This window comes from Rhinolophus sinicus, linkage group LG07 (assembly GCF_036562045.2).
Source record: "Rhinolophus sinicus isolate RSC01 linkage group LG07, ASM3656204v1, whole genome shotgun sequence".
Lineage (NCBI taxonomy): Eukaryota > Metazoa > Chordata > Mammalia > Chiroptera > Rhinolophidae > Rhinolophus > Rhinolophus sinicus.
This window is the reverse complement of record NC_133757.1, coordinates 72,906,989-72,919,846: the sequence shown is the minus strand read 5'-3', so window position 1 is coordinate 72,919,846 and position 12,858 is coordinate 72,906,989. Positions and strand designations below refer to the sequence as shown.

General features: G+C 54.1%; 1 protein-coding gene across 1 annotated transcript in view; it reads right to left on the bottom strand.

Moving 5' to 3' along the window:
• The window catches only part of FBN3 (fibrillin 3), a 59,509-nt gene that overhangs the window by 7,453 nt on the left and 39,198 nt on the right, over positions 1-12,858 (bottom strand). The window contains exons 43-60 of the mRNA XM_074337717.1: positions 11,861-11,986; positions 11,456-11,581; positions 11,001-11,126; positions 10,625-10,741; positions 9,226-9,354; positions 8,582-8,701; positions 7,632-7,757; positions 6,589-6,741; positions 6,364-6,429; positions 6,026-6,151; positions 5,349-5,468; positions 5,126-5,248; positions 3,977-4,111; positions 3,721-3,846; positions 2,498-2,704; positions 1,506-1,631; positions 803-925; positions 487-603 (exon numbers count right to left, since the gene is read on the bottom strand). Of these exons, the coding sequence (XP_074193818.1) occupies positions 487-603; positions 803-925; positions 1,506-1,631; positions 2,498-2,704; positions 3,721-3,846; positions 3,977-4,111; positions 5,126-5,248; positions 5,349-5,468; positions 6,026-6,151; positions 6,364-6,429; positions 6,589-6,741; positions 7,632-7,757; positions 8,582-8,701; positions 9,226-9,354; positions 10,625-10,741; positions 11,001-11,126; positions 11,456-11,581; positions 11,861-11,986 (2,292 nt within the window). The remainder of the gene's footprint in view (positions 1-486; positions 604-802; positions 926-1,505; positions 1,632-2,497; positions 2,705-3,720; positions 3,847-3,976; positions 4,112-5,125; positions 5,249-5,348; positions 5,469-6,025; positions 6,152-6,363; positions 6,430-6,588; positions 6,742-7,631; positions 7,758-8,581; positions 8,702-9,225; positions 9,355-10,624; positions 10,742-11,000; positions 11,127-11,455; positions 11,582-11,860; positions 11,987-12,858) is intronic.

Genomic DNA, 12,858 nt, shown 5'->3' with positions numbered 1-12,858 from the left:
AGGAAATATTTTTGACTCTGTTGCAAATGCTCAGCTCTGCCACTGTAGTGCAGAAGCATCCATAGACAGTATGTAAATAAACAGGCGTGGCTGTGTGCCAATAAAACTTTATTAACAAATCCCTTAATGAGGCCCCCCCTTGGCGGGGCTTGGCCCTCAGGGGAAGTCTGGTTCTCCCCGGCCACAAGACACTGAGAAGTGATGGGAGTGACAGATGCTCTTGCAGCTTTGGGTTCTGAACCAACTTTCCCTTTGGATCCTGTGAGCCCCTGGTCTTTCAGGAGCACCCTGGGGAGGGGCTTAGGAGACAGACCCAGCAGGGACTGCTCAGGTGTCCTGGGCCAAAGTCAGAGGAACTCCTGACAGCAGGCCTCCCAGCTCCCTAGGGGAGGAGGGAGACAGGTTCTAGATAGCCCTGGGCACGTGCTATTTTTTTGGTGAACGAATAAGTGAAGGCCACAGTCATGCACCAGATTCGGGACTCACCGAAGCAGGCCTGATGGCGCTGGGTGAAGCCGGGGGGACAGTGGCAGGTAAAGGCACCGATGGTGTTGACACAGAAGAACTGGCAGTTGTGCTGCCTGGAGGTACACTCATCCAGGTCTGTGGCACAGATGGTCCCAGGGGGCTCAGGGCAGGGCCTGGCTGGGACTGGGGGCTTCCCAGGGGAAAGACCCTAGAGATGGCACCCGATGCCATGCAGCAGGGAGGAGGTGAGATGGCACGGGATGTGCCCGGGGTAGCCCTGGGGGGCAGGGATGGAGCCCACAGGGCATGAGGGGCAGGGAGGGATGGACATCACCTCTGCAGGTCCTGCCATCCTCCTCCAGTAGGTAGCCGCGGGGGCAGGCACACAGGAAACTGCCCTCCGTGTTTTTGCAGAGGAAGGTGCATGGCGTGGGGGTCTGGCTGCACTCGTCCACATCTAGAGGGGACGACAGCATGCAGGGGGATTAGACAGACATTCCCAGGGGCTCGGAGGCAGGGGTGTCCACCCCGGCCCTGCTAAGGCCTCCTTCCCAGACTCCAGCCATCCAGAATCTGTGGGCTTACATAGGAATTTACACTTTTTCTGTAAAAGCCAGAGTAATCATGTTGGGCTTTCTGGGCCACACAGTCTCAGTTCCAACTACTCAAGTCTAGCTTTGTAGCAGGAAAGCAGCCATAGAGGGAAAAGAAACAAATAGGTGTGGCTGTGTGCCAATAAAACTTTATTAACAAAAATAAGCCGAGGGCCAGATTCAGCCATTGGGCTGCGTTTGCCAACCCCCGACTTAGATGAATACCTGCTATACAAGGTAACTGAAGATCTTCAGATATACAAAACAACAGGAAGAAAGTGGCCCAAATAAGGCCGGGGTAACAGGAAGGATTAGTGGATATTTTCAGCTTTGTGGTCCATATGAACTCTGTCGTTTCTGGTCCTGGTTTTCTCACAGAAGCACAGGCCAGATGCTATGCAGAGGGGCTGGGCGGGGTCAGGGGATGGGGATCAGGGGACTCACCCAGGCAGGCTGTGGCAGTGGCATCTGGCGTGTACCCATCCTGGCAGTGGCAGCGGAAGGACCCAAGGCCGTTGATGCACTCACCATGGGGACATAGGTGAGAGAACACATGACACTCGTCCACATCTGGGGATAAGCAGCGCTTAGCTGGAGCTGGCTGCCTCGGGTCCCGGGCCATGCCTCCTCCCTTTTGCCCACCAGCCCTTTCTCTGGAGGTCAGGCCAGCCTCTACTTCCCCTCCCTGCACCAGGGAGCTGGGACCACACCTGATGCCATGGGTGGCACCTCCGCCAGTAGGACACACTAATGAAGCTCCTTCCACTGGACACAGAACAGCCCGGGTGACAGACCCACCCCACATAGGTGGAAGCACAGTGACACACAAGCATTGCACACCAGTCACACACACAGACACTTCTGTAGGATCACGAGTACACACATTCAGGGGCTCCTCTGTCCCCCAGACGCACCCTCGCAAAGGCACTTCTCAGCCCCTGATGTCACTGCTGCTGATTTTGGATGACCTGCCATCCTCACTGACATGCTCGATGTGACACACTCAGGCACAGATACACTCATACACACATACCAACTCAGACACTCGCCGGAACCCAAACCACGCGACTGGCTCCCTCCCTCTCCCCCCCCCTTCTGATCTGCACGCCTCACCCACTTCACACACACAGAACACACACCAGTGCCCATCCTCATCAGCACACATGCATGTTCACTAACCAGCTCACACACAAGAACGCACACCAGCTCTTTTGCTTTCACATGCTCATTAATGAGCCCACACACAAAAGAACAAAGAACACACACATTGCCTCACACACCTGCTCACCTGTCCACCCATGTTCATGCACTCACAGAGTCAAGAGTGGGTTCTGGTTCACACGGGTTCATACACACCTGCCAGCGCGCGCGCACACACACGCTCTTTCTCTCTCTCTCTCCAGCACCTACACGACCATGGACAAACTCCCACCCACCTCGGCCCTCAACAGTGTAGCCTGGGCCATGAGGGCACAGCTTCTTGTGGGCGGAGGTACCAGGCAGGGGACAGAGTTCGCAATGGAGTCCCCAGCCACGGCCACCTCCGCAACAGCACTCCACCCTGGTGACTGGCGTGCCACCGCTCGATGGGGCCTGGCATACAGCCTGCAGCACCTCGGAGAAGCAAGGCCCCTGCCGGATGTCTGCAGAGAACGAGTGGGGATGGTTAGTGGGAGAAACATGCCATCAGAGTCCCCCTTCCATGGGGGGTGTCGGGGGTGCTGAGTCTACACATGGGCTCCCAGACATCTCTGACACAGCTGTGCAAGTGCATGGGTTGCCACCTTCCAAGCTATTGTTCCCTAGCACTGTTAAACGCCCTCTGGGCTGGGCCTGGGACCACAGCTGTGGCAGAAGCTATAGACCTGAAGGTCAGAGAGCCACCCCTGGGCTGCAGACGCCGGGCCGCTCACTGAGGGCAAGGGCAGCATCCCTCTGGCCGTAGAGAGATCAGAAGGTCACAGGGAACACTGGGGTGTTAGCAAGAGGTGGTGGCATCCTGGACAAACAGTGGGGACAGAGCAGAAGGGTGACGTCCAGAGACATGTGGGGAATGGAGAGGACAGGCTGGAGACTGGATGTCAGGTGAGGGAGAGGGAGCTCCTGGTTACTCTAGGGGTTACTCTTGGGAGTAGGTGCTGGGGCATCACCGAGGGGGACTCGGGGGCAGAGAGACTGGGCTTGTTTGGGGTTAGCTGTGTCTGGGGCGTATTGGGAATGGGGGCTCCTGAAGGCAGCTGGACACACATGTCTGGCCTGAAGCTGGGGGTGGAGACTGTGCTGGGTGAGGAGAGTGAAGACGGAGGAGATGAGAGTGGCAGGGGCTGTGTGGGGACAGGGTGGACAAGTTGCCAGGACAGATGGCATAAGCAGGTCACCTGCCAAGTTTAGCCCCAGGAAGTGGTGAACCTGGGGAGCGTTGGTCACTGGGTGTGATGGGTAGGGATGGGGGAGACAACTTGCTATTTCAGGGCATTTGATTGAAAGGACCAAGGGAAGCATGGGGGTGTGTGGTGGACACGTGTGTCCAGATCAGCTCAGCAACCCCATGGGTCCCTTTGGTGCCCCAGAACCCACCCGCCTTGGGAAGCTCCCAGGCGTCAGGGGGGACAGGCATTGGGTGGCTGCACCCCCCGTGCCTGAGCCTGGTCACACTCACCATGGCACTCGGTGAGGGCGGGGCTGGGCTGGAAGCCCTCATCACAGTTGCACTGGAAGCTGCCCGCAGTGTTGACGCAGCGGCCGTTGGCACAGAGTCTGGGCTGGGTGCGGCACTCATCCTCATCTGACATGGGAGCGATAAGACCCCTGAGCCTGCCTCCCCCCAGTTTCAATATCTGCCCGACCATCTACTTCTTCTTGCTCTGACTCCTCCTCTCTGTGGGGCTCCCTGCACCCCCAAAGCACCCCCATACCGATGCAGCCCTCCCCAGAGCCAAGCTGGGGCCGCATGCCCGGGGGGCAGATACAGGTGAAGGTGCCAATGAGGTTCTTGCACAGCATGCCCCGGGTGTGGCAGTCCTGCTGGCCTTCTACACACTCGTCCACATCTGCGGATGACCAGGGAGGGAGGGTGGCAATGTCAGGCGTCCCATGGCCTGGCCCCAGTCTGTGGGGGCCTGGATCCCAACCCCCAGCGGGCCTTAGGTGGGGCCAGAGTGAGGTTCCTGCAGCACTGCCAGGCTCCCGTCTCTCCCTTGCCTGGGCCAGGCCTCCCGAGACACCAAGGGGGTCAGCCCTGCCCCGAACACCGCACCCCTGTCCACATCGGGTCTGTGAATCTGTCTGGCCTTCACCATGCTCGCTGGAACGCTGACCCTGAAACAGGCCTAGAGGGGCCACATCCCAGCCCAGGGTTTTCTCTCCCTTGAAGCTATGGACATTTGAGACCAGAACATTCCTTGTGGTGGGAGTCTGTTCTGTGCATTGTAGTGTTTCCCCAAAAATAAGACCTAACTGGAAAATAAGCCCTAGCATGATTTTTCAGGATGACATCCCCTGAACATAAGCCCTAATGCGTCTTTTGGAGCAAAAAGTAATAAAGACCTGGTCTTATTTTCGGGGAAACAGGATAGGATATTTAGCAGCATCCCAGGCTAGTTAATGCCAGTAGCACCACCCTCCCTCCCGCTACCCAATGGAGACAATAAAAAATGTCTCCAGACATTGCCACATGTTCCTGTGGGGCTTAATCGCTGTCCCCACTGCCCTATCCCACGGAGGGCATGTCCAGCTGTCAGGGGAGAGGGCTCCATAGCCACGCCCACTTCACTGGAGAGGGCTCCATGGCCACGCCCACTTCACTGGAGAGGGCTTCAGAGCCACGCCCACTGTGCTGTTAGTCTCCTGACCCAAGATGCTAGCACCCCATTTTCATAACAGAAATAGAGTCACCAGTCACAAAAGCACACCCACCACACACGCATTTACCTCACTTCCCTCGCCATATCACACTGTTCATTCCCACCCCTGGAGGCACAGGCTTATTTCTCCCTCTTTTCTCAGGATGGGGGCAGGGGAGCCCTGGGGGCCCTGACCTTCCTGCCTGCCTGGGCAGGTCCTACCTTGGCACGTGGCCCCGTCCTCTCGCAAGGTGTAGCCAGCTGGGCAGGCGCACATGTAGGAGCCTTCGGTGTTGTGGCAGCGGAAGGCACAGAGGAGGGGGTTCAGGGAGCACTCGTCCATGTCTGGGGAGGCCAGTGGATGTGCCAGCTAGGCGGGGTCTGCCTGTGGGACCCCTGCTCCCTCCCTCCCCATCTCTCAGCCCAAGTCCTGGAAAAGTCGTACCCTCACAGGTCATCATGGGGCCGGGCTCAAAGCCATCAGCGCAGGCGCATTCGAAGCCTCCGATGACATTGGTGCAGGTGCCTTCCCCACAGGGGTGCCCAACGGAACACTCGTCTATGTCTGGGGTGGGCAAGGGGGTGGTCAGTGCCTGCAGAGAGCCCCTAGTTCCGATACTATCCTGTCGGCCTCCCCATCGACTACCACAGACTGGATAGGGCCAGACCCGGGGCAGCTCTAGGCTGGACACAGGGCAGCATACAGTATGTGTTCAGTGAATGAATGAATGAGTGACTGAGTCAATGAGTGAGCAAAGGAGTGAGTGAGGGAACAAATGAGTGAATAAATGAGTGAGTAAATAAGCGAATGAGTGAGTCAATGTGTAAGCAAGTGAGTGAATGAGTGAGCAAGAGAATGAATGAGAGGGGATGTGATAAGTGAGTGAATGGATGAATAGATGAATAAATGAGTGGGCAAATGTGTGGATTAATGAGTGAGCAAGTGACTGACTCAGCGAGTGAGTGAGTAAATGAATAAGTGAATGAGCAAGTGATGGAGTGAGTAAATAACAGAGAAGGAAGAGTGGGTAGGGAGAGTGACTGGCTGAGAGACAGGATCCTGCCTTGCGTTGTGTCTGCCCTGCCTGCTCTGCTCTGCTGTTTCCTGAGAGGCAAGCTCACCCACACAACTGACGCCCGTGAAGTCCAGGCTATAGCCGAAGGGACACTCGCAGCGAAAGGAGCCATCGGTGTTGACACAATGACCACTGGCACAGACACCAGGGTTCTCCGCACACTCGTTCACGTCTGAGGATGGCAGAGGTTGCAGGCATGGCATCTGTCATGTCCTGGCCACACTTAGGGTTTCTTCCTTCCCTCCAGGTCAGTGAGATCCACGGCCATCCATGAGCCGAGGGGGAACGTGAGACTTGGGAACCCAGGCAGAGCCCAGACGGGGCTGAGCAGGAAAGGAGGAGGGCAGCCCGGGGGGGATCTTAGCATGTGGGTGAGGGACTTACCCTCCCGAGTTTCATCCGGGCCTGGGACAGCCCCGTGGCCGAAGGGGCAGAGCTCCTGGAAGGCAGCTGGAAAGTGAAAAGGGAAAGGGGTGAGGGTCAGGGGCCAGGTGCAGCCCTCAGGACCCTCCAAGTGGGTGTAGGGAAGGCTGAAGAAAGAATGGAAAGGAGAACAGATGTGGGGGGCAGGTAAGCAGAATCGGAGACTGGACAAGGGTGGGTGCTCACCACTGCCCTCCTGAGGACAAAGCTCGCAGGGGTCGTTCCAGCCCTCGCCAGGCCTCTGGCTGCAACAGCACCGGCTCTTGGTGGTGTTGAAAGCTTTGGGCACTGAGCACCTTCCGCTCTCAAAGTGGGTGAAGCAGAAACTCTGCCGTGTGTCTGTGGGGTGATTCCCCAGGTAATTGCTGGACAGGCCATCAGTAGTACCCACCTGTCCTGCAGGCCTCTTCTACCCCAGCCCCTACAAGTGGGTGGTCCTGCCTCTACCAGCGTCCCATTAGAACAATCCAGGCCCCTGACCATGGTGATTGGCTCAGATATAGACATGTGACCCACACTGGCCCAAAGAGGGTCAGCCCTGGGGCTTTTGCTGGACCCCTGGGAATTCCTTCCAGTAATACCTCACTTTCACTACTGTGGCAATGCCCTGGGGACAGGGAAGAACTGTCAACCTCAGCCAAGTTATTCTTGACCAGAAGACCCTTCTTGGAGAGGCAGTGACTGATTCCAGGGAGCCAGAGGGCCTCAGACTTCAGACCCCAAATTCTCATCAATGACCCCAGTCCTCAGCCCCAGATTCCCATCAGCCTGAGAAATCTTCTTGGGCAGGTTGGGGTTTGGGCCAAACCTGGCATCAGAACAACAAATATTGGTAGAATTGTCCTTCCCTCCCTCTTGTTACTTCCAATTTGGGAGTAAAGAGGCTGGCTCAGATAGAATGAGGTCAGCCCACACTGGATAAGGCTAGCCCACTTGAGATGAAGCCAGCCCAGGTAGAGCAACTGCAGCCCATATAAGACAGCCCAAGCCCAAGAGACCAAGCTAGCACAGACTGGACCAGGTTCACCCTCCATAGAAAGGACCTGTCTGGCCAAGAGGTTGGTTGGATCAGGACAGCCCCACTAATGCAGAAAAGGCCCTCTGCCTGGAAAAGGGCCAAGAGATCGGTGCAAGAAACTGCAGCCCCCTTTTCTGGCTGTTCTGAATCTTCCCCACCCAACCTCTCTCCTCTTCACGAAGCCCTGTGTGCTCCCTAGCCCCAGACTCACCAAAGCAACGGCGTCCATTGTCAGAGAGGACAAAGCCAGGCGGACAGAGGCACTGGAAACTCCCGGGGCTGTTGGTACAGGTGCCAAAGAGGCAGAGGTTGGGCTCCTCCAAGCACTCGTCGATGTCTAGAGGGGCAGGGACATAAACTGGGTGGGGTGCGAGCAGGACCTCCACCAGAGTGGGGCAGCCTCAGCTGTCAGGAGGGGTAGACAGAGTGGGGGCCCAGGAGCTGATCCGACGCAGTGGCCCCGGGGCTCAGTATGAGCCAGAGCAGCAGGGAGGTAGTGTGAGGGGTCTTTCCTAGAAGGTGACTTCAGGGCAGGGGTCATGATCAGGAAAAGTTCATCTTTATAGACAAATTTTGTAAAAAGTAACCGAGACTAGATAAATTTTGCCTACACTGGATGGAGTTAGTTCACACTGTATTATTAGGCTAGCCCAGATGGAATAGACCAGAGGTGGTCAGGCCAGACTGGTAAGGTTAACCCACACTATACAATGCCAGACGGGTCTAAGTTAGCCCAGGTTGTATAAGGCTAGCCGAGATGGATTAGATAGGTGGAGGCCAGGATAGACTGGTCCAGGTTAGCCCACGCTGTACAGTCACCTAGATGGATTACATCAGTGGAACTCGGGCCAGACTGGACCTTGCCCACCATGCATCGAGTGAGTTCTGTTTGGGTAATCTTACAGTGAGACCCCACACCCATGGCCATTTTATAGGATTCACAAGGAAGCCTGTGGGCCCGAGAGTGAGCCATCAGCCTGGAGCCCAAAAACAATCCTAATAATTCAGTTTATGGAGTGCTCCTCATACTCTATGGAGCTGCATTAGGTCCTATTCTGTGTGTCTCTACCATCACCACGATCCCAGTTGAGTGCCAGTGTTACAGGCGGGGAACAGAGGCCTCTCTGGCCCCAGAGCTGGGAAGTGGGGCTGGACACTCACCAATACAGTGGTCAATCTGCACTTGGAAGCCAGAGGGACAGATGCAGCGGAAGGAGCCCTCTAGGTTCTGGCAAGTCCCTGGCAGGCAGGTTCCTGCGAGGCTGAGACACTCGTTGGCGTCTGTGGAGAGGAGAAGGAGGGGTCCCAGCACCAGCTGGTAGCAGGGGGCTTGCCTGGGGCCAGGACCAGCACTTATAGTCAGTGCCTGATGGAGCCCCAGGACAAGCCTTCTCTGTGGCATTCCTGGAGCCAAGGAAGGGCTGAGACTCAGAAAAACAAGGACAGGTAGGGATAGATATTCTGAGCCTTGGTGGGGGTCATGGATGGAGCTAAGTGGTGTCCAGGGAAAGAGGGAGCAAGATTCCTAATCTTGAACCACCTGAAGACCCCTTTCATAGTTTCCATGGCATCCACTTAACACCTCTACTGTTCTGTATTTTGTTAAACTTAGATATTTAAAACAGCCTCACTCTCAGCTACAAACCCTATGAAAACATGGCTATAATGTGCTGGTTTTATTTCTTTTTTTCATACCTTAAAATAAATGCATGATTATGAAATGGAACCATGATCGTGGAGAAGTACCAACTGCATGTAGGAGTAGGGGCTAGCTGAGATGGTTCCCAGCACCGTGCAAGACTCACCCATACAGTTCTTCCCATCAGCTGTGAGCTCAAAGCCATCCTGGCAGAGGCAGTGAAAGGAGCCAGCTGTGTTGAGGCACTGGCCAAATCGACACACCTGCCCTGCCAGGGTGGTGCACTCATTTACATCTGCAAAGGGGAAATGGGAAAATGGGATCACCCATAGCACTGAGGCTCTGAGCCTCCCTTGCACTTCCATCCACAAAGAAGTTGAGATGACTTCAATTTATGGAGCGCTCACATGCCAGGCTCTGTACATTAGCCTTACAACTATTCTAAGAGGCAGATACCAATATTTTCCAATATGAGCTTTTAATGCTATGACTTTGCCTCTAGGTACTCCCTTGACTGCATCTCACATATTTTGTGTTGTGTTTTCATCACTTATTTAAAAGTACTTTCTAAATCCCCTTATTTCTTCTTTGACCTATAGATTCTTTAGGAATATATTGTTTAATTTCCAAATACATGAGGATTTTATGGATATCCTTCTGTGACTGATTTCTGGTTTAACTCCATTATATTCTGAGGACTTACCCTGTGACTTCAGTTCTTTTAAATTTGTTAAGGTTTGTTTTATGGCCCAAACTATGATATTTCCTGGTGAATGTCCATGTGCACTTGAGAAGAATGTGTTTTCTGGAATGTTCTAGAAATATCAGTCAGGTCTATGTGGTTAACAGCATTGTTCAGATATTCTATATCCATACTGATTTTGTATTTGTTCCCTCTATTACTGAGGGAGGAGTGTTGAAGTCTCCAACTATAATGTAGATTTGCCTATTTCTTTTTCAGTTCTGTCAATTTTTACTTCGTTTTGAAGCTCTATTGTTAGATGCATATGCTTATGAGTGTAATGTCTTCTCAGAGAAATGACCCCTTAATCAATATATGTGTCTCCTTATCTCTGATAATATTCCTTGTTCATAAGTCTATTTGGTCTGCTATTAATACAGGTAGTTACTACTATTAATCTCCATTTTACCAAGGAGGAAACTATAGCACAGAGAGGTAAATGACTTGTCTAGGGTCACACAGCTGGCAGGTGGAAAGCTGGGATTTAAACTTATGCCACCTGACCTTGGAATCCATGCTTTTAACCACTGAGCTAAAGTGCCAGCTTCACAGCACCCAGGTCTTGCTTCAACCTTCACCTTCCTCTCTCTACTATCCATCTGCCTCCCATATACCTGAGTGTAAGCTCTAGTGAGGGATCCCTGGTACCTGACAACTAAAGAAGTGTGGGGAACTTTGCCGTTGACTCATTTTCAATCTCCTGGGGGTTTTTCTGAATGGATTACAGGAGCAAGAACATTTACTTCAAAGGGGCACCCTCAAGCCATGGGCCCACTTCTCAGTGGGGTACACTGAGGTCTGCCTGCCAGCCTGCATGACTCACCCATGCAATCTCCGTTGTGTGTCATCACAAAGCCAGGGAAGCAGAGGCAGTTGTAGGAGCCGACGATGTTCTTACAGGTCCCATTTCCACATGGCTGCCGGTCACACTCATCGATGTCTGTCAGAGCAAAGCCCCCGATCCCTGCCCAGCTCACCCAGGGCAATGAGCAGCTCGGGCAGTGAGGGGCTGGGAAGCACCCTTGGTATTATTTATTGTTCCCATTTTACTGATGGGAAAACTGAGGCACAAGGAGGTGAATAAGTCATTTTCCCAATGTCTTAAGTGCCAGGACGGATGGAAGCACTGTCTCCACCCCAGAGAAGGTATAGATCCTTGGCCGCTTGGTCTGCAAAGGGGGGCAGGAAGGGGCTCTCACCCATGCACAGGGTCTGGTCCACCGAGGCCCGGAAGCCACGGTGACATAGGCATGCGTAGCTGCCCTCTGTGTCCACACAGTCACCGTGGCTACAAATATTCGGGATCTCCTGACACTCGTTCCGTCCTGGAAAAGGGCGGGCAGTGTGGTGTCCCCAGGACCACCACTCCAGTGTTTTCTAAGCCTTTGCAGACTGCGATGGGAAAGCCAGCACCTGCCTGCAAGCCCCCCATTCAAGCTGCTGCTAGCACCAAGCTATCTTTCCCTCCCAGATCACCCTCATTACTCCCCTGTGAACAGAAGCTGTGAGCACCCCCACCAGCCCAAACTCCAGCCAAGGAGAAAGCCCCAGACAGAGCCATGCCCTACCCTAGTCACAGTGGACAGAGCCTGGCTTTGTCTCATATCCCATTCCCTTACCTCCCTCCCCTGCACCTGCTGGGGTCCCCGCTTACCCACACAAGCCCCGCCTGGCAACAGCTTGTACCCTCGGGTGCACTTGCAGCGGTAGCTGCCAGGGATATTGATGCAGTCGGCACTCTGCTGGCAGGGGCTCTCCCCGCTGGCACATTCGTCCATGTCTGGGGAATACGGCCAACAGGGATGGGTGAAGGAGACACCATCCCTGCCAGAATCAAATCCTAAATCCAGCCCCCGGCTTCGGAGTGGGGGGGTCCCTCCGGAGCAGCCCCAGAACCAGAGTGAGGGTGGTTATGTGGGATGGAGCCCCTCGAAAAGGCATGAGCCCCATTAAACAGAGGGGGAAACTGAAGTTTACATAGCTTAAATGATGTGCCCAGATGGTATGGGGCGGGGGTCCAGCATCCCACCCAGGGATGGGGAGGCCAGGGAGGTGGCACCTTCGCAGATCAGCAGCACGCTGTTGTAGCTGAAACCCGTGGGGCACTCGCAGCGGAAGCTCCCAATCTGGTTGATGCAGACCCCACTGGCACAGATGGCAGGGATCTCCCCGCACTCGTCGATGTCTGGGGAGGGCACCAGCATCAGGGGCAGCCCAGCCCCCGGGAACACATCGGGACCCTGAGCTAAGGGACCACAGTCTGGGAGAAGCAGCCCCACACCAGCACACACTGAAAAAATCCTGCTGTAGCCAAAATGAGATCAGGATGAGGGAGGAAAGCCTAGAGCAGGGGCGAGAGTCTTTCACAACTAAAATCACATTTGCTGTGGCCCAGCAAGCCTGCTTTGAGGGCTCTGCTGGAATAAAGCAGCCCGCGTGTCAGCAGGAAGCTGCATGGGGAGGTCCTGGGACAATGTTTGCAAGAAACTGGAAATGTCAACGGGTGAATGGATAGCACAATGTGGCCCACCCACACTCCGGAATATTACTCAGCCTTAAAACGGAAGGAAGCACTGACACTCACTACAACGTGAATGGATCTTGAACACACGGTGCTCATGAGAGATGCCAGACACACAAGGTCACGTTTCACGATTCTATTTACATGAAATGTCTAGAAGAGGCACAGCCAGAGATGGAAAGTAGAAAAATGGTTGCCAGCGGCTGGGGGAGGACAGAATGGGGAGTGACTGATATGACGACTGGGTCTCTCTTTGCGTGATAAACATGTTCTCAACTTAGATTGAGGTGATGGTTGCACAACTATGTGTATACAGTTGACCCTTCAACAACACAGGTTTGAACTGCAATTATACACGGGTTTTTTACACCAATAGATACTGTAAATGTATTTTCTCTTCCTTATGATTTCCTTTATGACATTTTCTTGTCTCTAGCTTACTTTATTGTAAAAGCACAGTATTAATATATATAACATACAAAATACGTGTTACTCGACTGTTGGTTATCGGTAAGGCTTCCAGTCCACAGTAGCTA